At 50.3% G+C, this 23,359-nt stretch overlaps 1 protein-coding gene across 1 annotated transcript in view; it reads left to right on the top strand.

Annotated features, from left to right (window-relative positions):
- The first annotated feature begins 211 nt into the window (after positions 1-211).
- Positions 212-23,359, top strand: part of GNAI2 (G protein subunit alpha i2) — a 143,392-nt gene continuing 120,244 nt past the window's right edge. Inside the window, exon 1 of the mRNA XM_063941404.1 lies at positions 212-524. Within this exon, the coding sequence (XP_063797474.1) occupies positions 407-524 (118 nt within the window). The 5' untranslated portion in view covers positions 212-406. The remainder of the gene's footprint in view (positions 525-23,359) is intronic.

Here is a 23,359-nt window from a genome sequence, read left to right as displayed (position 1 = left end):
AGATGGCAGTGACCCCGCTCCCTATCCCCCCCTCAGATAATAATGACCCCAGACCCCTATTCCCCCTCAGATGGCAGTGACCCCTCTCCGTGTCCCCCTCAGGTAACGCTGGCTGTGTGTGTAACGTAAGGCGGCGGGACGAGCCGGGGGCGGGGCAGCTGGGCCGGGGGGCCGGGCCGGGGGCGGGGGAACTGGGCGGGCCGCTGCTGCCACTCAGGGCGTCCTCTCCGCTGTGTCTGGATCTGTCTGTCTCCCGAGCAGGGCGGCCGGAGCTCTCCTCACTCTCTCTCGGAGGTTTATCGCTGCTATCGCGGGGGTGGAGGTGCCGGGGAGTCGCGGCGGAGCCCGGGGCTCGCGGTCTATCGCTCTATCGGGACGTTTCGCAGTGTCGCGACATATCGCCGCTATGGGATGCACGGTGAGCGCCGAGGACAAAGCGGCGGCGGAGAGATCGAAGATAATCGATAAAAACCTGAGGGAGGATGGAGAGAAGGCGGCCCGGGAGGTGAAGCTGCTGCTGCTGGGTAATTATGTCCTGCCTCTGTATACTGCTGCCCCCTTCCTGTATACTGCTGCTGCCCCCCTTTCCTGTATACTGCTGCCCCCTTCCTGTATACTGCTGCTGCCCCCCTTTCCTGTATACTGCTGCCCCCTTCCTGTATACTGCTGCTGCCCCCCTTTCCTGTATACTGCTGCTGCCCCCCTTTCCTGTATACTGCTGCCCCCCTTTCCTGTATACTGCTGCCCCCCTTCCTGTATACTGCAGCTGCCCCCCTTTCCTGTATACTGCTGCTGCCCCCCTTTCCTGTATACTGCTGCTGCCCCCCTTTCCTGTATACTGCTGCTGCCCCCCTTTCCTGTATACTGCTGCTACCCCCCTTTCCTGTATACTGCTGCTACCCCCCTTTCCTGTATACTGCTGCTACCCCCCTTTCCTGTATACTGCTGCTACCCCCCTTTCCTGTATACTGCTGCTACCCCCCTTCCTGTATACTGCTGCTACCCCCCTTCCGGCTGTTGCCCCCCTTTCCTGTATACTGCTGCTCCCCCAGCTCCTGTATACTGCTGCTACCCCCCTTTCCTGTATACTGCTGCTACCCCCCTTTCCTGTATACTGCTGCTACCCCCCTTTCCTGTATACTGCTGCTACCCCCCTTTCCTGTATACTGCTGCTACCCCCCTTTCCTGTATACTGCTGCTACCCCCCTTTCCTGTATACTGCTGCTAGCCCCCTTTCCTGTATACTGCTGCTAGCCCCCTTTCCTGTATACTGCTGCTAGCCCCCTTTCCTGTATACTGCTGCTAGCCCCCTTTCCTGTATACTGCTGCTAGCCCCCTTTCCTGTATACTGCTGCTAGCCCCCTTTCCTGTATACTGCTGCTAGCCCCCTTTCCTGTATACTGCTGCTAGCCCCCTTTCCTGTATACTGCTGCTACCCCCCTTTCCTGTATACTGCTGCTACCCCCCTTTCCTGTATACTGCTGGTGTGTCCCCCCTTCCTGTATACTGGTGGTGTGTCCCCCATTCCTGTTTACTGCTGCTACCCCCCTCCTGTATACTGCTGCCCCCCCCCTTTCCTGTATACTGCTGCTGCTCCCCCAGCTCCTGTATACTGATGCTGCCCTCCACCCCACCTCCTGTATACTGATGCTACCCCCTCACCCCAGCTCCTGTATACTGCTAGTGCCCCCTCCCTACCTTAATTATGTTGCCCCCCATGTTGTATACTGCTGGTGCTCTCTATGCATGCTGATGGTGCCCCACCCCCTCCTGTATACCTCTGGTGTTCATCCCTGTATACTGCTGGTGCCTCCTTCCTGTATTCAGCCTGTGCACCCCCAGCTGATGCTACCAGGCCCGCTGCATACTGCTGGTGATCCTCACCGTGTCTTGTTTCTGTACCCCTACATACTGCTGTCCTCCTCTATAGTGCTTGTGTGCCCTTATATACCTGTACAGTCTGGCTATATATTCACCTATATGATGCTACAGTGTGCCGCACAGTATATGTATGCCACATATTGTCCTCTGCATATGTCATTACTGCACCCACCTCTATATTCCTCTTGGTGCCGGTTATGTTCTGCACTGCAGGTATTGGGGTACACTGTCCTCTATACAGTGCACATAGTGTCCTGTGTATGGGTCAGTTACACGTGTGCTCTATACCTGTATATATTCCTCTAGGTGCCGGTTATGTTCTGCACTGCAGGTATTGGGGTACACTGTCCTCTATACAGTGCTCATATAGTGTCCTGTGTATGGGTCAGTTACACCCGTGCTCTATACCTGTATATATTCCTCTAGGTGCCGGTTATGTTCTGCACTGCAGGTATTGGGGTACACTGTCCTCTATACAGTGCTCATATAGTGTCCGGTGTATGGGTCAGTTACACCCGTGCTCTATACCTGTATATATTCCTCTAGGTGCCGGTTATGTTCTGCACTGCAGGTATTGGGGTACACTGTCCTCTATACAGTGCTCATATAGTGTCCTGTGTATGGGTCAGTTACACGTGTGCTCTATACCTGTATATATTCCTCTAGGTGCCGGTTATGTTCTGCAGTGCAGGTATTGGGGTACACTGTCCTCTATACAGTGCTCATATAGTGTCCTGTGTATGGGTCAGTTACACCCGTGCTCTATACCTGTATATATTCCTCTAGGTGCCGGTTATGTTCTGCACTGCAGGTATTGGGGTACACTGTCCTCTATACAGTGCACATATAGTGTCCTGTGTATGGGTCAGTTACACCCGTGCTCTATACCTGTATATATTCCTCTAGGTGCCGGTTATGTTCTGCACTGCAGGTATTGGGGTACACTGTCCTCTATACAGTGCACATATAGTGTCCTGTGTATGGGTCAGTTACACGTGTGCTCTATACCTGTATATATTCCTCTAGGTGCCGGTTATGTTCTGCACTGCAGGTATTGGGGTACACTGTCCTCTATACAGTGCTCATATAGTGTTCTGTGTATGGGTCAGTTACACGTGTGCTCTATACCTGTATATATTCCTCTAGGTGCCGGTTATGTTCTGCACTGCAGGTATTGGGGTACACTGTCCTCTATACAGTGCTCATAGTGTCCTGTGTATGGGTCAGTTACACCCGTGCTCTATACCTGTATATATTCCTCTAGGTGCCGGTTATGTTCTGCACTGCAGGTATTGGGGTACACTGTCCTCTATACAGTGCTCATATAGTGTCCGGTGTATGGGTCAGTTACACGTGTGCTCTATACCTGTATATATTCCTCTAGGTGCCGGTTATGTTCTGCAGTGCAGGTATTGGGGTACACTGTCCTCTATACAGTGCTCATATAGTGTCCTGTGTATGGGTCAGTTACACGTGTGCTCTATACCTGTATATATTCCTCTAGGTGCCGGTTATGTTCTGCACTGCAGGTATTGGGGTACACTGTCCTCTATACAGTGCTCATATAGTGTCCTGTGTATGGGTCAGTTACACGTGTGCTCTATACCTGTATATATTCCTCTAGGTGCAGGTATTGGGGTACACTGTCCTCTATACAGTGCTCATATAGTGTCCGGTGTATGGGTCAGTTACACGTGTGCTCTATACCTGTATATATTCCTCTAGGTGCCGGTTATGTTCTGCACTGCAGGTATTGGGGTACACTGTCCTCTATACAGTGCTCATATAGTGTCCTGTGTATGGGTCAGTTACACGTGTGCTCTATACCTGTATATATTCCTCTAGGTGCCGGTTATGTTCTGCACTGCAGGTATTTGGGTACACTGTCCTCTATACAGTGCACATATAGTGTCCTGTGTATGGGTCAGTTACACGTGTGCTCTATACCTGTATATATTCCTCTAGGTGCCGGTTATGTTCTGCAGTGCAGGTATTGGGGTACACTGTCCTCTATACAGTGCTCATATAGTGTCCTGTGTATGGGTCAGTTACACCCGTGCTCTATACCTGTATATATTCCTCTAGGTGCCGGTTATGTTCTGCACTGCAGGTATTGGGGTACACTGTCCTCTATACAGTGCTCATATAGTGTCCTGTGTATGGGTCAGTTACACCCGTGCTCTATACCTGTATATATTCCTCTAGGTGCCGGTTATGTTCTGCACTGCAGGTATTGGGGTACACTGTCCTCTATACAGTGCTCATATAGTGTCCGGTGTATGGGTCAGTTACACCCGTGCTCTATACCTGTATATATTCCTCTAGGTGCCGGTTATGTTCTGCACTGCAGGTATTGGGGTACACTGTCCTCTATACAGTGCTCATATAGTTTCCTGTGTATGGGTCAGTTACACCCGTGCTCTATACCTGTATATATTCCTCTAGGTGCCGGTTATGTTCTGCACTGCAGGTATTGGGGTACACTGTCCTCTATACAGTGCTCATATAGTGTCCGGTGTATGGGTCAGTTACACGTGTGCTCTATACCTGTATATATTCCTCTAGGTGCCGGTTATGTTCTGCACTGCAGGTATTGGGGTACACTGTCCTCTATACAGTGCTCATAGTGTCCGGTGTATGGGTCCGTTACACGTGTGCTCTATACCTGTATATATTCCTCTAGGTGCCAGTTATGTTCTGCACTGCAGGTATTGGGGTACACTGTCCTCTATACAGTGCTCATATAGTGTCCTGTGTATGGGTCAGTTACACGTGTGCTCTATACCTGTATATATTCCTCTAGGTGCCAGTTATGTTCTGCACTGCAGGTATTGGGGTACACTGTCCTCTATACAGTGCTCATATAGTGTCCTGTGTATGGGTCAGTTACATCCATGCTCTATACCTGTATATATTCCTCTAGGTGCCGGTTATGTTCTGCACTGCAGGTATTGGGGTACACTGTCTTCTATACAGTGCACATATAGTGTCCGGTGTATGGGTCAGTTACACGTGTGCTCTATACCTGTATATATTCCTCTAGGTGCCGGTTATGTTCTGCACTGCAGGTATTGGGGTACACTGTCCTCTATACAGTGCTCATATAGTGTCCTGTGTATGGGTCAGTTACACGTGTGCTCTATACCTGTATACAGTATATTCCTATTAATTACCAGTGTGAATATTCTGTGCACTACGACAATAGCTGGTTATACCTATCACTGTTACAGGATATTACTGGTGACGGCGAGGGTTTATCTGTCACTATTTCACCTGTCTCCTAATTTATTTGGTATATATTATATCCTCATTGTCTATTTGTGCTCCATCCGCAGGGCCGTTATAGCGTGATGACCCTGCGCTAGGCGTGTGGTGACTGGGTACCTCACCATAGCTACGTCACAGTAACCTGCGTCCCTTAGTACAGGTGTAGTCACATGTTCTGTGTGACACTCGGAATACAGGTGATTTATATGGAAGTATCTTGGGGAACAGGGTGGTGTTGTCCTGTGCACGCTTCCACGTTCCCCTGCGCTCCTGCTGTGTCCTACAGTAGTGACCATTCCAGAACCCCCTACAGTCTGAGGGCATGGCTCTTGTCCTGTGCAGCATGGTGGACTGGTGGTGGGACACCTCCAGCCTTGGTTGGTGGGCTTTGGAGGCCAGAATGTAACTCTAATTAGGGCCTGGCAGACACAGGCTATGACTATGCATTGCAGTCAGTGTGGATATCCCTGTACACTTCCTGTCGCTTCTAACAGTCCCCCAACCCTGCTCGATCAACCAGCTGTGAGAGGAAGGTAGGAAAACATGGGCGGACTCTCTCCGCCACATCCGTGTGAGTGTAGGGCACCAGTTACTGTATCACTTTGGGGTGTCACGATTTAACATTGGGGGCCTGAGGAGGATGCATTGCATGGTGGTGGGTACCCATGATGGGAGCTGTAATATATATCCTTATAACCACGCTGTAAGTCAGGCACCGTACCTCTGTTCTGAGGAGGCCTGCGAGCGAGGCTCGTCTACTTCCCTTACACTCAGCTTCCTCTGTCATCATATTTTACACACTTCTGCTTTTTCTGACTCGCTCGAAGCTTTTCCTATGGGGAAGTCGTCATTTCCACCTTCATTCTTAATGTAGGTCACTGAATACAAACATGTGCCCCATGCCACAGGTCCTAGAATTGTTTAACTGCACCCCTACCCTGTGGGGCGGTTTGCCGGCGCACCCCCTTACCCTGGAGTCTGCTCCCCTGTATCCTGTGGCCTGCACCCTGGTAACCTGTGGCATGGTGGAACTTGTAGTTCCACAATAGGCGTAGAGCCATGTGTCCAGAGCACAGAGAAATCCTGCTTACCATGTTATTTTTATATTATGAAATCTTAGTTTATTGTTGAAGGGGGGGTGGGGGGTGAAGGAGCAGAATATGTTGTGTTTTGGAAGCTATAGACCTGAATGTTGATCCTGTACGGAGTCTTCGCTCTCCTTATATGACTGCTTATATCAGTGAGGTCCTGGGTATTAGTTCAGCGCGAGGGTTAAACGTTCTCTTTGGGGTAAATCTGTGTAAGTGCCATAAAAGGGAAGAAATGGGACTTCCTGTTTATGCGGCATTGTGTGGCCCCTCTGAGGATAATATTTACATTACCAGTACACAGCGCTGCCGACGGTACCCGGCGTTGTTACAGTATGTATATACATATGGGGAACGTGTTAACCATTTAGCCGCTGGGCGGACCCCAGGAAAGTCCCTCTTATTCTCTGTAGTAATGTGGTGTCTGTCTGTGTCATGGCCGCCGTCAGCTGCCAGACGTTCCTCGGCTGGACATTGCTACGACCGGACCCAGCTGGGGCCATTATTTAGTTTTTTTTGTTTATCTGTTATTGTTGCTCTGCGTAACTTGTGTTCCTATAGCGTAACTCCTCCCTTTGCGTCTTGTGACTGATTCTCGCCTCCACCATCTTCTCTACCTAGGGGAACAGTGAGAGCGATCTCCTCAAACATCCAGGGTTCTCCCAACTGCTCCCTGGATGTACTATTTATATTTTCTTTCTTCCCACGCTGCCCAGGCCCCCCCGCTCCGCACACCACCCCGGGAATTCTCTGCCTTAACCCTGCCTGGACCATGCCTGCATTGTGGGTGGAAGGTTAGCTGACCAGGGGCTCTGCACTACAGGGTTAACCCCTCGGTGGCTAGAGGTAAGTATCCTTCATGCAGTCACGCACGCCTCTTACCGTGATAACTGCGCTGGATCACGTGACTTTGTAGCTGCCGCTGAACTACAAGTCCCAGCGTGAAGAGGCAGGTTTTGCTGAGATTTGTGGTTCCACACAGGTCACCTGCCTTTTATCTTTCTTATTGTGTGACATCTTCAGCGGCGCTGCTAGCGCTCCCCTGATAACACAACTCCTGCAGCGCTCTGTTTACTGATCTCTTAGCAGCAAGTTCAGTGTCTTCTCACTGCACATAGCAACAGGAGACAGGTAGTGGCCGGGGGCAAAGTCCCGCGCTCATGGTCACACATTGCGGAAGGGTTAAGTGACATTAGCGCTGCGGGGCAGCGCATGGTAGGTCAGGGCTGGTGCTCATTAGCGATTGCATATTGTCACCTCCCCGGTGTTTCGCAGGAGGACTGGGGGGGGCGGCAGGTGCTCTGCGGATTTGAGATGTTTTTACGGGACTCTCCCTCCTCTCTGCTCCTGTTTATGCTTCCTTTGTGATGGAGCCTATCCCTGCCCCGGACACTTTGAGGGATTGACATGAAAGTCTGGGATCTGTAGCCTAATTGTCTCCTCTCCATCTGTCACTCACCGTGCGTGAGAACCGGGCTCATCCAGAGACCCCATCCCTGCCCGTGACTGTCACCTGTGTGCGCTCACTCTCAGCAGGAGACGCTCCATAAATACACAGGCATATGGAAGGGCTCCTTCCCCTGGTCATGAAAAGGTTACCTCCGCCAATGGTCTAGGAGGTCACCGGAGTCTGTAATTATACAGGAATAAATCCAGCAGACGTGTACCATAGAGAGTTCCGTCTGCTCGGAGCCTGTGCCAGCGCAGATTCATATACAGCACAGGCTGTGGCAGTGCCAGCCTCCCCCTCACATGCGTATATACCACAAGATGCGGCAGAGACATCACATCGCTAGTACGGTGGGTGAGGGGACCTGCCTCCTCTCCTGCCGCTCTGCAGCAGCCGGGCCAGGCTCCTGCTAAGGCCTCTCACAGACGGGCGTCATTTCACAGCGTGCAATGCGTATTCTCAGAGCCTGGGAAATGCACAGGCAGCGATGGAAGAGAGAGCGCACACCCTTACACTGGTGTGCTCTGCAGCTTTTGGGGTGCTTCTAATGCTACTTAATATACCCAGCGTTCTCTCAGTGCCCGTCTAAGTGGATCTGCCGCGCTCCGTCATCGTCTGTTCGTGAAACACTCTTAATTTTTCTGCAACTTGCACAGGCCAGAAAACAAGTGGGGAGAATCCGCTGTTATATATAGTATACAGGGGCATCGGGTCACATCTGGAGAAGATGCGACTCTCAGAAGTTCTGGTCCCTTGCTGGAAGTTAGGGAGCGCGCCTTCTAACGGGGGTGCTGCAGCTTATTTCTGTGTGCCTGCATTGAGTGACCCCGAAAGCAGATTCTAGGTCCTGACCCCACAAGTTGCCCCTCTACTGTATATGTACACTAGGGTTCATTTTTGTTGGGAGCCAATTCACCTACCAGCATATATATTTTTCGATTGTAGGAGGAAACAGGAGCAGCCAGAGGAAACCCCACGCAAACATGGGGAGAACATACAAACTCCACACAGTTAAGCCATACTTGGAATCAAACCCATGACCTTGATGCTGTGAGACAGCAATGCTAACCATTACACCGTCCGTGCAGCCCTGTCTTGTTTCTGTAGGTGTCTTCCTAGCTGCCGTGGGGTGGGGTGGCCCTTACCCTCCACCTGGAGGGTCTGGATCAGCTAATAGTTGTCCCTGAGCTCCGGCTATGAATGTGATCAGATTTGGCGGCTGGAGGTGAAATCTGGGGCATGAGCAGTGGGTAGCGGAGTATGATGGATGACGCTGACTCGGTCTTTATCCATCATGTGAATGTAGGGGGATATGCTGAGTGAGGGGAGATCAGTGCAGCTGCAGGAATTACTACATTGCAGTAAAGAATCATTTACATGGAAATGTCTTTTCCAGCCTGAGTTATAGCACAACACTGATACATGGCTGCCCGCTGCCGGCAGGGGTTACATGTATTTATCACAGCACCAAATAACTTGTATTCTGGTGCCGGTGGAGCTTACACTCTACCTTCCTTGGCGCACACACACCTAGGCCAGTTTATAAGGCAGACTATTACTTTACCGATCTTTGGCCCCCGATTTATCAATCCTTGGAGAGTAATAAAGTGGACGGAGATAAAATAACAACCAATCAGCTCCTAACTGCCACGTTACAGGCTGGGTTTGAAAAAAACGACAATTCGGAGCTGATTGACTGGCACTTTATCACCAAGCAATTTATCTCTCTCCAAGACATGATAAATCTGGGCCTATGTCTTTTGGATTGTGCGCAACCTTCAGTCTGATGACCTTCTGAATGGGACACAGAGCCCTGGAGCAGGGAGACCGCGATGTAAGCAGCTGTAGTGTAGACAGAAGTATGAGGTGAGTCGTGTCTGACCGTCTTCTCTGTGTTTGTGGTATAAACAGAGTTTGACCTGAGAATTGTATATAAACAGCATTGGATTTGTGCTGGCCTGGGATCAGTGGAAAGAGACAGACTCCCTTGTTCTTCCTCTATTACACTTATTATTGTATAGGTCAGGCATTCCTACACTTGGTCCTTCACCCAGCAAGTGCACAGGTGTATACACCCATAGGTGGCGCTTATTATTTCACTTGTCATTCTGTGAGGAGACCTGGAAAACTTGCACTGTTTGCAGATCTGAGGACCTTGTGTTTCTGTGAAGAGACCTGGAAAACATGCACTGATTGCGGTTCTGAGGACCTTGTGATTCTGTGAGGAGACCTGGAAAACATGAACTGTTTGAGGTCCTGAGGACCTTGTGATTTTGTGAGGAGATATGGAAAACATGCACTGTTTGCAGTTCTGAGGACCTTGTGTTTCTGTGAGGAGACCTGGAGAACATGCACTGTTTGGGGTCTTGAAGACCCAGTTTGAGAACCTATGATATAGATAATTTGGGTATAGACTTCTCTGGCTGTAGCATCTGTTCTTATTCTGTTTATTCAGCCCTTTGTGGTTATATAATCATTTGATCACAGTACCAGGCAATAATCTCCGTAGTGTCCGGGCCTCTGATACGCATCCAGGCCTGTAGTACATTATTTGTGCCCCCTCCGGGAGGACTCCTCTGTGGTTTGTACATGAATCAGGCGGGGATGTAAGGAAACGGTGTGCGGTGCTGACAACATTCGCCCTTTGGGAGCGGTATATGTAGGTGCGGAAGTATACAGTACGACCGGTGCGTCTTATCCATGAGATAATGCCAGGTGTGTAGCAGCTTCCACGCTCTGAATGAGGGATCAGATGCGTATCGTGTCCTCTCTCACAGATCTCCTCAGCATCCGGTGCTGAGACCCCATTGTACCAGCACAGAGAGCACTGGCTATGGTATGACCCGTGTTCCTATGGTCATGTAGTAGGAACACAGCGGCTACAGTACAGGCTACGTGTGTACAGAGTAAGGCAGTGTTGCCCCTAGCGTGCGATCAGATGTTCTCTTTAATTTTCTAATATGTACTTGAAAAATTATCTGCCTTCTGATTGGTGGACGAGGCTTTCTGGAGTAATTGTCATCTGGATAATGTGATTTAAGCACAACTAACTTTACTTGTACCATGAATATACCCGTATGTGACGTGTGGCCTGTATCTGGCGGGTATAGTGATATACGGGTGTGTGGCCTCTATCTGGCGGGTATAGTGATATACGGGTGTGTGGCCTCTATCTGGCGGGTATAGTGATATACGGGTATGTGACGTGTGGCCTGTATCTGACGGGTATAGTGATATACGGGTATGTGACGTGTGGTCTGTATCTGGTGGGTATAGTGATATACAGGTATGTGACGTGTGGCCTGTATCTGGCGGGTATAGTGATATACGGGGGGGGGGGGTGACGTGTGACCTGTACCTGGCGGGTATAGTGATATACGGGTATGTGACGTGTGGCCTGTATCTGGCGGGTATAGTGATATACGGGTGTGTGACCTGTATCTAGCGGGTATAGTGATATACGGGTATGTGACGGATGGTCTGTATCTGGTGGGTATAGTGATATACGGACGTGTGTCCTGTATCTGGCGGGTATAGCGATATACGGGTGTGTGACCTGTATCTAGCGGGTATAGTGATATACGGGTATGTGACGTGTGGCCTGTATCTGGTGGGTATAGTGATATACGGGTATGTGACGTGTGGCCTGTATCTGGCGGGTATAGTGATATACGGGGGGGGGGTGACGTGTGACCTGTACCTGGCGGGTATAGTGATATACGGGGGGGGGGGGGGGGTGACGTGTGACCTGTACCTGGCGGGTATAGTGATATACGGGTATGTGACGTGTGGCCTGTATCTGGCGGGTATAGCGATATACGGGTGTGTGACCTGTATCTAGCGGGTATAGTGATATACGGGTATGTGACGGATGGTCTGTATCTGGTGGGTATAGTGATATACGGACGTGTGTCCTGTATCTGGCGGGTATAGTGATATACGGGTATGTGACGTGTGGTCTGTATCTGGTGGGTATAGTGATATACGGACGTGTGTCCTGTATCTGGCGGGTATAGTGATATACGGGTGTGTGACCTGTATCTGGCGGGTATAGTGATATTCGGGTGTGTGGCCTGTATCTGGCGGGTATAGTGATATACGGGTGTGTGACCTGTATCTGGCGGGTATAGTGATATACGAGTGTGTGACATGTGGCCTGTATCTGGTGGGGTATAGTGATATACAGGTATGTGACGTGTGGCCTGTATCTGGTGGGTATAGTGATATATGGGTACGGACGTGTGTCCTGTATCTGGCGGGTATAGTGATATACGGGTGTGTGACCTGTATCTGGTGGGTATAGTGATATACGGGTGTGTGGCCTGTATCTGGCGGGTATAGTGATACGGGTGTGTGGCCTGTATCTGGCGGGTATAGTGATATACGGGTATGTGACGTGTGGCCTGTATCTGGCGGGTATAATGATATACGGGTATGTGACGTGTGGCCTGTATCTGGCGGGTATAGTGATATACGGGTGTGTGACGTGTGGCCTGTATCTGGCGGGTATAGTGATATACGGGTGTGTGACGTGTGGCCTGTATCTGGCGGGTATAGTGATATACGGGTGTGTGACGTGTGGCCTGTATCTGGCGGGTATAGTGATATACGGGTGTGTGACGTGTGGCCCGTATCTGGCGGGTATAGTGATATACGGGTGTGTGGCCTGTATCTGGCGGGTATAGTGATATACAGGTATGTGACGTGTGGCCTGTATCTGGCGGGTATGTGACGTGGTCTGTATCTGGTGGGTATAGTGATATACGGGTACGGACGTGTGTCCTGTATCTGGCGGGTATAGTGATATACGGGTGTGTGACCTGTATCTGGTGGGTATAGTGATATACGGGTGTGTGGCCTGTATCTGGCGGGTATAGTGATATACGGGTATGTGACGTGTGGCCTGTATCTGGTGAGTATAGTGATATACGGGTATGTGGTCTGTATCTGGCGGGTGCAGTGATATACGGGTGTGTGGCCTGTATCTGGCGGGTATAGTGATATACGGGTATGTGACGTGTGGCCTGTATCTGGCGGGTATAGTGATATACGGGTGTGTGACCTGTATCTGGCGGGTATAGTGATATACGGGTGTGTGACCTGTATCTGGCGGGTATAGTGATATACGGGTGTGTGACCTGTATCTGGCGGGTATAGTGATATACGGGTGTGTGACCTGTATCTGGCGGGTATAGTGATATACGGGTATGTGACGTGTGGCCTGTATCTGGTGGGTATAGTGATATACGGGTGTGTGGCCTGTATCTGGCGGGTATAGTGATATACAGGGGTGTGGCCTGTATCTGGCGGGTATAGTGATATACGGTTATGTGACCTGTATCTGGCGGGTATAGTTATACGGGTGTGTGACGTGTGTCCTGTATCTGGCGGGTATAGTGATATACGGGTGTGTGACCTGTATCTGGTGGGTATAGTGATATACGGGTGTGTGGCCTGTATCTGGCGGGTATAGTGATATACGGGTGTGTGGCCTGTATCTGGCGGGTATAGTGATATACGGGTATGTGACGTGTGGCCTGTATCTGGTGAGTATAGTGATATACGGGTATGTGGTCTGTATCTGGCGGGTGCAGTGATATACGGGTGTGTGACGTGTGGCCTGTATCTGGCGGGTATAGTGATATACGGCTATGTGACGTGTGGCCTGTATCTGGCGGGTATAGTGATATACGGGTGTGTGACCTGTATCTGGCGGGTATAGTGATATACGGGTGTGTGACCTGTATCTGGCGGGTATAGTGATATACGGGTATGTGACGTGTGGCCTGTATCTGGTGGGTATAGTGATATACGGGTGTGTGGCCTGTATCTGGCGGGTATAGTGATATACGGGTGTGTGGCCTGTATCTGGCGGGTATAGTGATATACGGTTATGTGACCTGTATCTGGCGGGTATAATTATACGGGTGTGTGACGTGTGGCCTGTATCTGGCGGGTATAGTGATATACGGGTATGTGACGTGTGGCCTGTATCTGGTGGGTATAGTGATATACGGGTATGTGACGTGTGGCCTGTATCTGGTGGGTATAGTGATATACGGGTGTGTGGCCTGTATCTGGCGGGTATAGTGATATACGGGTGTGTGGCCTGTATCTGGCGGGTATAGTGATATACGGGTATGTGGCCTGTATCTGGCGGGTATAGTGATATACGGGTATGTGACGTGTGGCCTGTATCTGGTGGGTATAGTGATATACGGGTATGTGGTCTGTATCTGGCGGGTGCAGTGATATACGGGTGTGTGACGTGTGGCCTGTATCTGGCGGGTATAGTGATATACGGGTATGTGACATGTGGCCTGTATCTGGTGGGTATAGTGATAAACGGGTACGGACGTGTGTCCTGTATCTGGCGGGTATAGTGATATACGGGTGTGTGGCCTGTATCTGGCGGGTATAGTGATATACGGGTGTGTGGCCTGTATCTGGCGGGTATAGTGATATACGGGTGTGTGGCCTGTATCTGGCGGGTATAGTGATATACGGGTATGTGACGTGTGGCCTGTATCTGGCGGGTATAGTGATATACGGGTATGTGACGTGTGGCCTGTATCTGGTGGGTATAGTGATATACGGGTATGTGGTCTGTATCTGGCGGGTGCAGTGATATACGGGTGTGTGACGTGTGGCCTGTATCTGGCGGGTATAGTGATATACGGGTATGTGACATGTGGCCTGTATCTGGCGGGTATAGTGATATACGGGTACGGACGTGTGTCCTGTATCTGGCGGGTATAGTGATATACGGGTGTGTGGCCTGTATCTGGCGGGTATAGTGATATACGGGTGTGTGGCCTGTATCTGGCGGGTATAGTGATATACGGGTATGTGACGTGTGGCCTGTATCTGGTGGGTATAGTGATATACGGGTATGTGGTCTGTATCTGGCGGGTGCAGTGATATACGAGTGTGTGACGTGTGGCCTGTATCTGGCGGGTATAGTGATATACGGGTATGTGACGTGTGGCCTGTATCTGGCGGGTATAGTGATATACGGGTATGTGACGTGTGGCCTGTATCTGGTGGGTATAGTGATATACGGGTGTGTTGCCTGTATCTGGCGGGTATAGTGATATACGGGTATGTGACCTGTATCTGGCGGGTATAGTGATATACGGTTATGTGACCTGTATCTGGCGGGTATAGTTATACGGGTGTGTGACGTGTGGCCTGTATCTGGCGGGTATATTGATATACGGGTGTGTGGCCTGTATCTGGCGGGTATAGTGATATACGGGTGTGTGACGTGTGGTCTGTATCTGGCGGGTATAGTGATATACGAGTATGTGACGTGTGGCCTGTATCTGGCGGGTATAGTGATATACGGGTATGTGACGTGTGGCCTGTATCTGGTGGGTATAGTGATATACGGGTGTGTGGCCTGTATCTGGCGGGTATAGTGATATACGGGTGTGTGACGTGTGGCCTGTATCTGGCGTGTATAGTTATACGGGTGTGTGACGTGTGGCCTGTATCTGGCAGGTATAGTGATATACGGGTATGTGACGTGTGGCCTGTATCTGGCGGGTATAGTGATATACGGGTGTGTGGCCTGTATCTGGCGGGTATAGTGATATACGGGTATGTGACGTGTGGCCCGTATCTGGCGGGTATAGTGATATACGGGTGTGTGGCCTGTATCTGGCGGGTATAGTGATATACGGGTGTGTGGCCTGTATCTGGCGGGTATAGTGATATACGGGTATGTGACGTGTGGCCTGTATCTGGCGGGTATAGTGATATACAGGTATGTGACGTGTGACCTGTATCTGGCGGGTATAGTGATATACGGGTGTGTGACGTGTGGCCTGTATCTGGCGGGTATAGTGATATACGGGTGTGTGGCCTGTATCTGGCGGGTATAGTGATATACGGGTATGTGACGTGTGGTCTGTATCTGGCGGGTATAGGGATATACGGGTATGTGACGTGTGGCCTGTATCTGGCGGGTATAGTGATATACGGGTATGTGACGTGTAGCCTGTATCTGGCGGGTATAGTGATATACAGGTATGTGACGTGTAGCCTGTATCTGGCGGGTATAGTGATATACAGGTATGTGACGTGTGGCCTGTATCTGGCGGGTATAGTGATATACGGGTGTGTGGCCTGTATCTGGCGGGTATAGTGATATACGGGTATGTGACGTGTGGCCTGTATCTGGTGGGTATAGTGATATACGGGTGTGTGACCTGTATCTGGCGGGTATAGTGATATACGGGTATGTGACGTGTGGCCTGTATCTGGCGGGTATAGTGATATACGGGTATGTGACGTGTGGCCTGTATCTGGCGGGTATAGTGATATACGGGTGTGTGGCCTGTATCTGGCGGGTATAGTGATATACGGGTATGTGACGTGTAGCCTGTATCTGGCGGGTATAGTGATATACGGGTGTGTGGCCTGTATCTGGCGGGTATAGTGATATACGGGTATGTGACGTGTAGCCTGTATCTAGCGGGTATAGTGATATACAGGTATGTGACGTGTGGCCTGTATCTGGCGGGTATAGTGATATACAGGTATGTGACGTGTGGCCTGTATCTGGCGGGTATAGTGATATACGGGTATGTGACGTGTGGCCTGTATCTGGCGGGTATAGTGATATACGGGTATGTGACATGTAGCCTGTATCTGGCGGGTATAGTGATATACGGGTATGTGACGTGGTCTGTATCTGGTGGGTATAGTGATATACGGACGTGTGTCCTGTATCTGGCGGGTATAGTGATATACGGGTGTGTGACCTGTATCTGGTGGGTATAGTGTTATACGGGTGTGTGGCCTGTATCTGGCGGGTATAGTGATATACGGGTGTGTGACCTGTATCTGGCGGGTATAGTTACATACGGGTATGTGACGTGTGGCCTGTATCTGGTGGGTATAGTGATATACGGGTATGTGGTCTGTATCTGGCGGGTGCAGTGATATACGGGTGTGTGGTCTGTATCTGGCGGGTATAGTGATATACGGGTGTGTGACGTGTCCCCTGTATCTGGCGGGTATAGTGATATACGGGTATGTGACGTGTGACCTGTATCTGGCGGGTATAGTGATACGGGTGTGTGGCCTGTATCTGGCGGGTATAGTGATATACGGGTGTGTGACGTGTGGCCTGTATCTGGCGGGTATAGTTATACGGGTGTGTGACGTGAGGCCTGTATCTGGCGGGTATAGTGATATACGGGTGTGTGACCTGTATCTGGCGGGTATAGTGATATACGGGTATGTGACGTGTGGCCTGTATCTGGCGGGTATAGTGATTTACGGGTATGTGACGTGTGGTCTGTATCTGGCGGGTATAGTGATATACGGACGTATGTCCTGTATCTGGCGGGTATAGTGATATACGGGTGTGTGACTTGTACCTGGTGGGTATAGTGATATACGGGTGTGTGGCCTGTATCTGGCGGGTATAGTGATATACGGGTATGTGACGTGTGGCCTGTATCTGGCGGGTATAGTGATATACGGGTATGTGACGTGTGGCCTGTATCTGGCGGGTATAGTGATATACGGGTATGTGACGTGTGGCCTGTATCTGGCGAGTATAGTGATATACGGGTATGTGACGTGTGGCCTGTATCTGGCAGGTATAGTGATATACGGGTATGTGACGTGTGGCCTGTATCTGGCAGGTATAGTGATATACGGGTGTGTGACGTGTGGTCTGTATCTTACGGGTGTGTGGCCTGTATCTGGCTGGTATAGTGATATACGGGTATGTGACGTGTGGCCTGTATCTGGCAGGTATAGTGATATACGGGTATGTGACGTGTGGTCTGTATCTGGCGGGTATAGTGATATACGGGTGTGTGACGTGTGGTCTGTATCTTACGGGTGTGTGGCCTGTATCTGGCTGGTATAGTGATATACGGGTATGTGGCCTGTATCTGGCGGGTATAGTGATATAGGAGTGTGTGACGTGTGGCCTGTATCTGGCGGGTATAGTGATATACGGGTATGTGACGTGTGGCCTCTATCTGACGGGTATAGATATATACGGGTGTGTGGCCTGTATCTGGCGGGTATAGTGATATACGGGTGTGTGACGTGTGGTCTGTATCTGGCGGGTATAGTGACGTGTGGTCTGTATCTGGCGGGTATAGATATATACGGGTGTGTGGCCTGTATCTGGTGGGTTTAGTGATATACGGGTGTGTGACCTGTATCTGGCGGGTATAGTGATATACGGGTGTGTGGCCTGTATCTGGCGGGTATAGTGATATACGGGTGTGTGGTCTGTATCTGGCGGGTGTAGTGATATACGGGTATGTGACATGTGGCCTGTATCTGGCGGGTATAGTGATATACGGGTGTGTGACGTGTGACCTGTATCTGGTCGGTATAGTGATAAACGGGTGTGTGACGTGTGACCTGTATCTGGCGGGTATAGTGATATACGGGTGTGTGACCTGTATCTGGCGGGTATAGTGATATACGGGTGTGTGACCTGTATCTGGCGGATATAGTGATATACGGGTGTGTGACCTGTATCTGGCGGGTATAGTGATATACGGGTGTGTGGCCTGTATCTGGTGGGTATAGTGATATACGGGGGGGTGACGTGTGACCTGTATCTGGTGGGTATAGTGATATACGGGGGGTGACGTGTGACCTGTATCTGGCGGGTATAGTGATATATGGGTATGTGACGTGTGACCTGTATCTGGCGGGTATAGATATATACGGGTGTGTGGCCTGTATCTGGTGGGTTTAGTGATATACGGGTGTGTGACGTATGACCTGTATCTGGCGGGTATAGTGATATACGGGTGTGTGGCCTGTATATGGCGGGTATAGTGATATACGGGTGTGTGACCTGTATCTGGCGGGTATAGTGATATACGGGTATGTGACCTGTATCTGGCGGGTATAGTGATATACGGGTGTGTGACCTGTATCTGGCGGGTATAGTGATATACGGGTGTGTGACGTGTGGACTGTATCTGGCGGGTATAGTGATATACGGGTGTGTGACCTGTATCTGGCGGGTATGGTGATATATGGGTATGTGACGTGTGACCTGTATCTGGCGGGTATAGTGATATACGGGTATGTGACGTATGGCCTGTATCTGGCGGGTATAGTGATATACGGACGTGTGACCTGTATCTGGTGGGTATAGTGATATACGGGTGTGTGGTCTGTATCTGGCGGATATAGTGATATACAGGTATGTGACGTGTGGCCTGTATCTGGTGGGTATAGTGATATACGGGTGTGTGACGTGTGGTCTGTATCTGGCGGGTATAGTGATATACGGGTGTGTGGCGTGTGGTCTGTATCTGGTGGGTATAGTGATATACGGGTGTGTGGCCTGTATCTGGTGGGTATAGTGATATACGGGTGTGTGACGTGTGGTCTGTATCTGGCGGGTATAGTGATATACGGGTGTGTGACCTGTATCTGGCGGGTATAGTGATATACGGGTATGTGACGTGTGGCCTGTATCTGGCGGGTATAGTGATATACGGGTGTGTGACCTGTATCTGGCGGGTATAGTGATATACGGGTATGTGACGTGTGGCCTGTATCTGGCGGGTATAGTGATATACGGGTGTGTGATCTGTATCTGGCGGGTATAGTGATATACGGGTGTGTGACGTGTGGACTGTATCTGGCGGGTATAGTGATATACAAGTGTGTGACCTGTATCTGGCGGGTATAGTGATATACGGGTATGTGACGTGTGACCTGTATCTGGCGGGTATAGTGATATACGGGTATGTGACGTGTGACCTGTATCTGGCGGGTATAGTGATATACGGGTATGTGACGTGTGGTCTGTATCTGGCGGGTATAGTGATATACGGGTATGTGACGTGTGGCCTGTATCTGGCGGGTATAGTGATATACGGGTGTGTGACCTGTATCTGGCGGGTATAGTGATATACGGGTATGTGACGTGTGACCTGTATCTGGTGGGTATAGTGATATACGGGTGTGTGGTCTGTATCTGGCGGGTATAGTGATATACAGGTATGTGACGTGTGGCCTGTTTCTGGCGGGTATAGTGATATACGGGTGTGTGACGTGTGGTCTGTATCTGGCGGGTATAGTGATATACGGGTGTGTGACGTGTGGCCTGTATCTGGCGGGTATACTGATATACGGGTATGTGACCTGTATCTGGCGGGTATAGTGATATACGGGTATGTGACGTGTGGCTTGTATCTGGCGGGTATAGATATATACGGGTGTGTGGCCTGTATCTGGCGGGTATAGTGATATACGAGTGTGTGACCTGTATCTGGCGGGTATAGTGATATACGGGTGTGTGACGTGTGGCCTGTTTCTGGTGGGTGCAGTGATATACGGGTGTGTGACGTGTGGTCTGTATCTGGTGGGTATAGTGATATACGGGTGTGTGTGACCTGTATCTGGCGGGTATAGTGATATACGGGTGTGTGGCCTGTATCTGGCGGGTATAGTAATATACGGGTATGTGACGTGTGGCCTGTATCTGGCGGGTATAGTGATATACGGGTGTGTGGCCTGTATCTGGCGGGTATAGTGATATACGGGTATGTGACGTGTGGCCTGTATCTGGCGGGTATAGTGATATAAGGGTGTGTGACCTGTATCTGGCGGGTATAGTGATATACGGGTATGTGACGTGTGTCCTGTATCTGGCGGGTATACTGATATACGGGTATGTGACGTGTGGCCTGTATCTGGCGGGTATAGTGATATACGGGTGTGTGGCCTGTATCTGGCGGGTATAGTGATATACGGGTGTGTGACGTGTGGTCTGTATCTGGCGGGTATAGTGATATACGGGTATGTGACGTGTGGCCTGTATCTGGCGGGTATAGTGATATACGGGTATGTGACGTGTGGCTTGTATCTGGTGGGTATAGTGATATACGGGTGTGTGGCCTGTATCTGGCGGGTATAGTGATATACGGGTGTGTGACGTGTGGCCTGTATCTGGCGTGTATAGTTATACGGGTGTGTGACGTGTGGCCTGTATCTGGCGGGTATAGTGATATACGGGTGTGTGACGTGTGGCCTGTATCTGGCAGGTATAGTGATATACGGGTATGTGACGTGTGGCCTGTATCTGGCGGGTATAGTGATATACGGGTATGTGACGTGTGGCCTGTATCTGGCGGGTATAGTGATATACGGGTATGTGACGTGTGGCCTGTATCTGGCGGGTATAGTGATATACGGGTATGTGACGTGTGGCCTGTATCTGGCGGGTATAGTGATATACGGGTATGTGACGTGTGGCCTGTATCTGGCGGGTATAGTGATATACGGGTGTGTGGCCTGTATCTGGCGGGTATAGTGATATACGGGTATGTGACGTGTAGCCTGTATCTGGCGGGTATAGTGATATACAGGTATGTGACGTTTAGCCTGTATCTGGCGGGTATAGTGATATACAGGTGTGTGGCCTGTATCTGGCGGGTATAGTGATATACAGGTATGTGACGTGTGGCCTGTATCTGGCGGGTATAGTGATATACGGGTGTGTGGCCTGTATCTGGCGGGTATGGTGATATACGGGTATGTGACGTGTGGCCTGTATCTGGTGGGTATAGTGATATACGGGTGTGTGACCTGTATCTGGCGGGTATAGTGATATACGGGTATGTGACGTGTGGTCTGTATCTGGCGGGTATAGTGATATACGGGTATGTGACGTGTGGCCTGTATCTGGCGGGTATAGTGATATACGGGTATGTGACGTGTGGCCTGTATCTGGCGGGTATAGTGATATACGGGTGTGTGGCCTGTATCTGGCGAGTATAGTGATATACGGGTATGTGACGTGTAGCCTGTATCTGGCGGGTATAGTGATATACGGGTGTGTGGCCTGTATCTGGCGGGTATAGTGATATACGGGTATGTGACGTGTAGCCTGTATCTAGCGGGTATAGTGATATACAGGTATGTGACGTGTGGCCTGTATCTGGCGGGTATAGTGATATACGGGTATGTGACGTGTGGCCTGTATCTGGCGGGTATAGTGATATACGGGTATGTGACGTGGTCTGTATCTGGTGGGTATAGTGATATACGGACGTGTGTCCTTTATCTGGCGGGTATAGTGATATACGGGTGTGTGACCTGTATCTGGTGGGTATAGTGATATACGGGTGTGTGGCCTGTATCTGGCGGGTATAGTGATATACGGGTGTGTGACCTGTATCTGGCGGGTATAGTTATATACGGGTATGTGACGTGTGGCCTGTATCTGGTGGGTATAGTGATATACGGGTATGTGGTCTGTATCTGGCGGGTGCAGTGATATACGGGTGTGTGGTCTGTATCTGGCGGGTATAGTGATATACGGGTGTGTGACGTGTCCCCTGTATCTGGCGGGTATAGTGATATACGGGTATGTGACGTGTGACCTGTATCTGGCGGGTATAGTGATACGGGTGTGTGGCCTGTATCTGGCGGGTATAGTGATATACGGGTGTGTGACGTGTGGCCTGTATCTGGCGGGTATAGTTATACGGGTGTGTGACGTGAGGCCTGTATCTGGCGGGTATAGTGATATACGGGTGTGTGACCTGTATCTGGCGGGTATAGTGATATACGGGTATGTGACGTGTGGTCTGTATCTGGTGGGTATAGTGATATACGGACGTATGTCCTGTATCTGGCGGGTATAGTGATATACGGGTGTGTGACTTGTACCTGGTGGGTATAGTGATATACGGGTGTGTGGCCTGTATCTGGCGGGTATAGTGATATACGGGTATGTGACGTGTGGCCTGTATCTGGCGGGTATAGTGATATACGGGTATGTGACGTGTGGCCTGTATCTGGCAGGTATAGTGATATACGGGTATGTGACGTGTGGCCTGTATCTGGCGGGTATAGTGATATACGGGTGTGTGACGTGTGGTCTGTATCTGGCGGGTATAGTGATATACGGGTGTGTGGTCTGTATCTGGCGGGTATAGTGATATACGGGTGTGTGACGTGTGACCTGTATCTGGTCGGTATAGTGATAAACGGGTGTGTGACCTGTATCTGGCGGGTATAGTGATATACGGGTGTGTGACCTGTATCTGGCGGATATAGTGATATACGGGTGTGTGACCTGTATCTGGCGGGTATAGTGATATACGGATGTGTGGCCTGTATCTGGTGGGTATAGTGATATACGGGGGGGTGACGTGTGACCTGTATCTGGTGGGTATAGTGATATACGGGGGGTGACGTGTGACCTGTATCTGGCGGGTATAGTGATATATGGGTATGTGACGTGTGACCTGTATCTGGCGGGTATAGATATATACGGGTGTGTGGCCTGTATCTGGTGGGTTTAGTGATATACGGGTGTGTGACGTGTGACCTGTATCTGGCGGGTATAGTGATATACGGGTGTGTGGCCTGTATATGGCGGGTATAGTGATATACGGGTGTGTGGTCTGTATCTGGCGGGTGTAGTGATATACGGGTATGTGACATGGCTTGTATCTGGCGGGTATAGTGATATACGAGTGTGTGGTCTGTATCTGGCGGGTATAGTGATATATGGGTGTGTGACCTGTATCTGGCAGGTATAGTGATATACGGGTGTGTGACCTGTATCTGGCGGATATAGTGATATACGGGTGTGTGACCTGTATCTGGCGGGTATAGTGATATACGGGTGTGTGGCCTGTATCTGGCGGGTATAGTG

Source organism: Pseudophryne corroboree, chromosome 9 (assembly GCF_028390025.1).
Source record: "Pseudophryne corroboree isolate aPseCor3 chromosome 9, aPseCor3.hap2, whole genome shotgun sequence".
In the NCBI taxonomy this organism is placed as follows: Eukaryota; Metazoa; Chordata; class Amphibia; order Anura; family Myobatrachidae; genus Pseudophryne; species Pseudophryne corroboree.
This window is presented reverse-complemented; position numbering and strand designations above follow the sequence as displayed.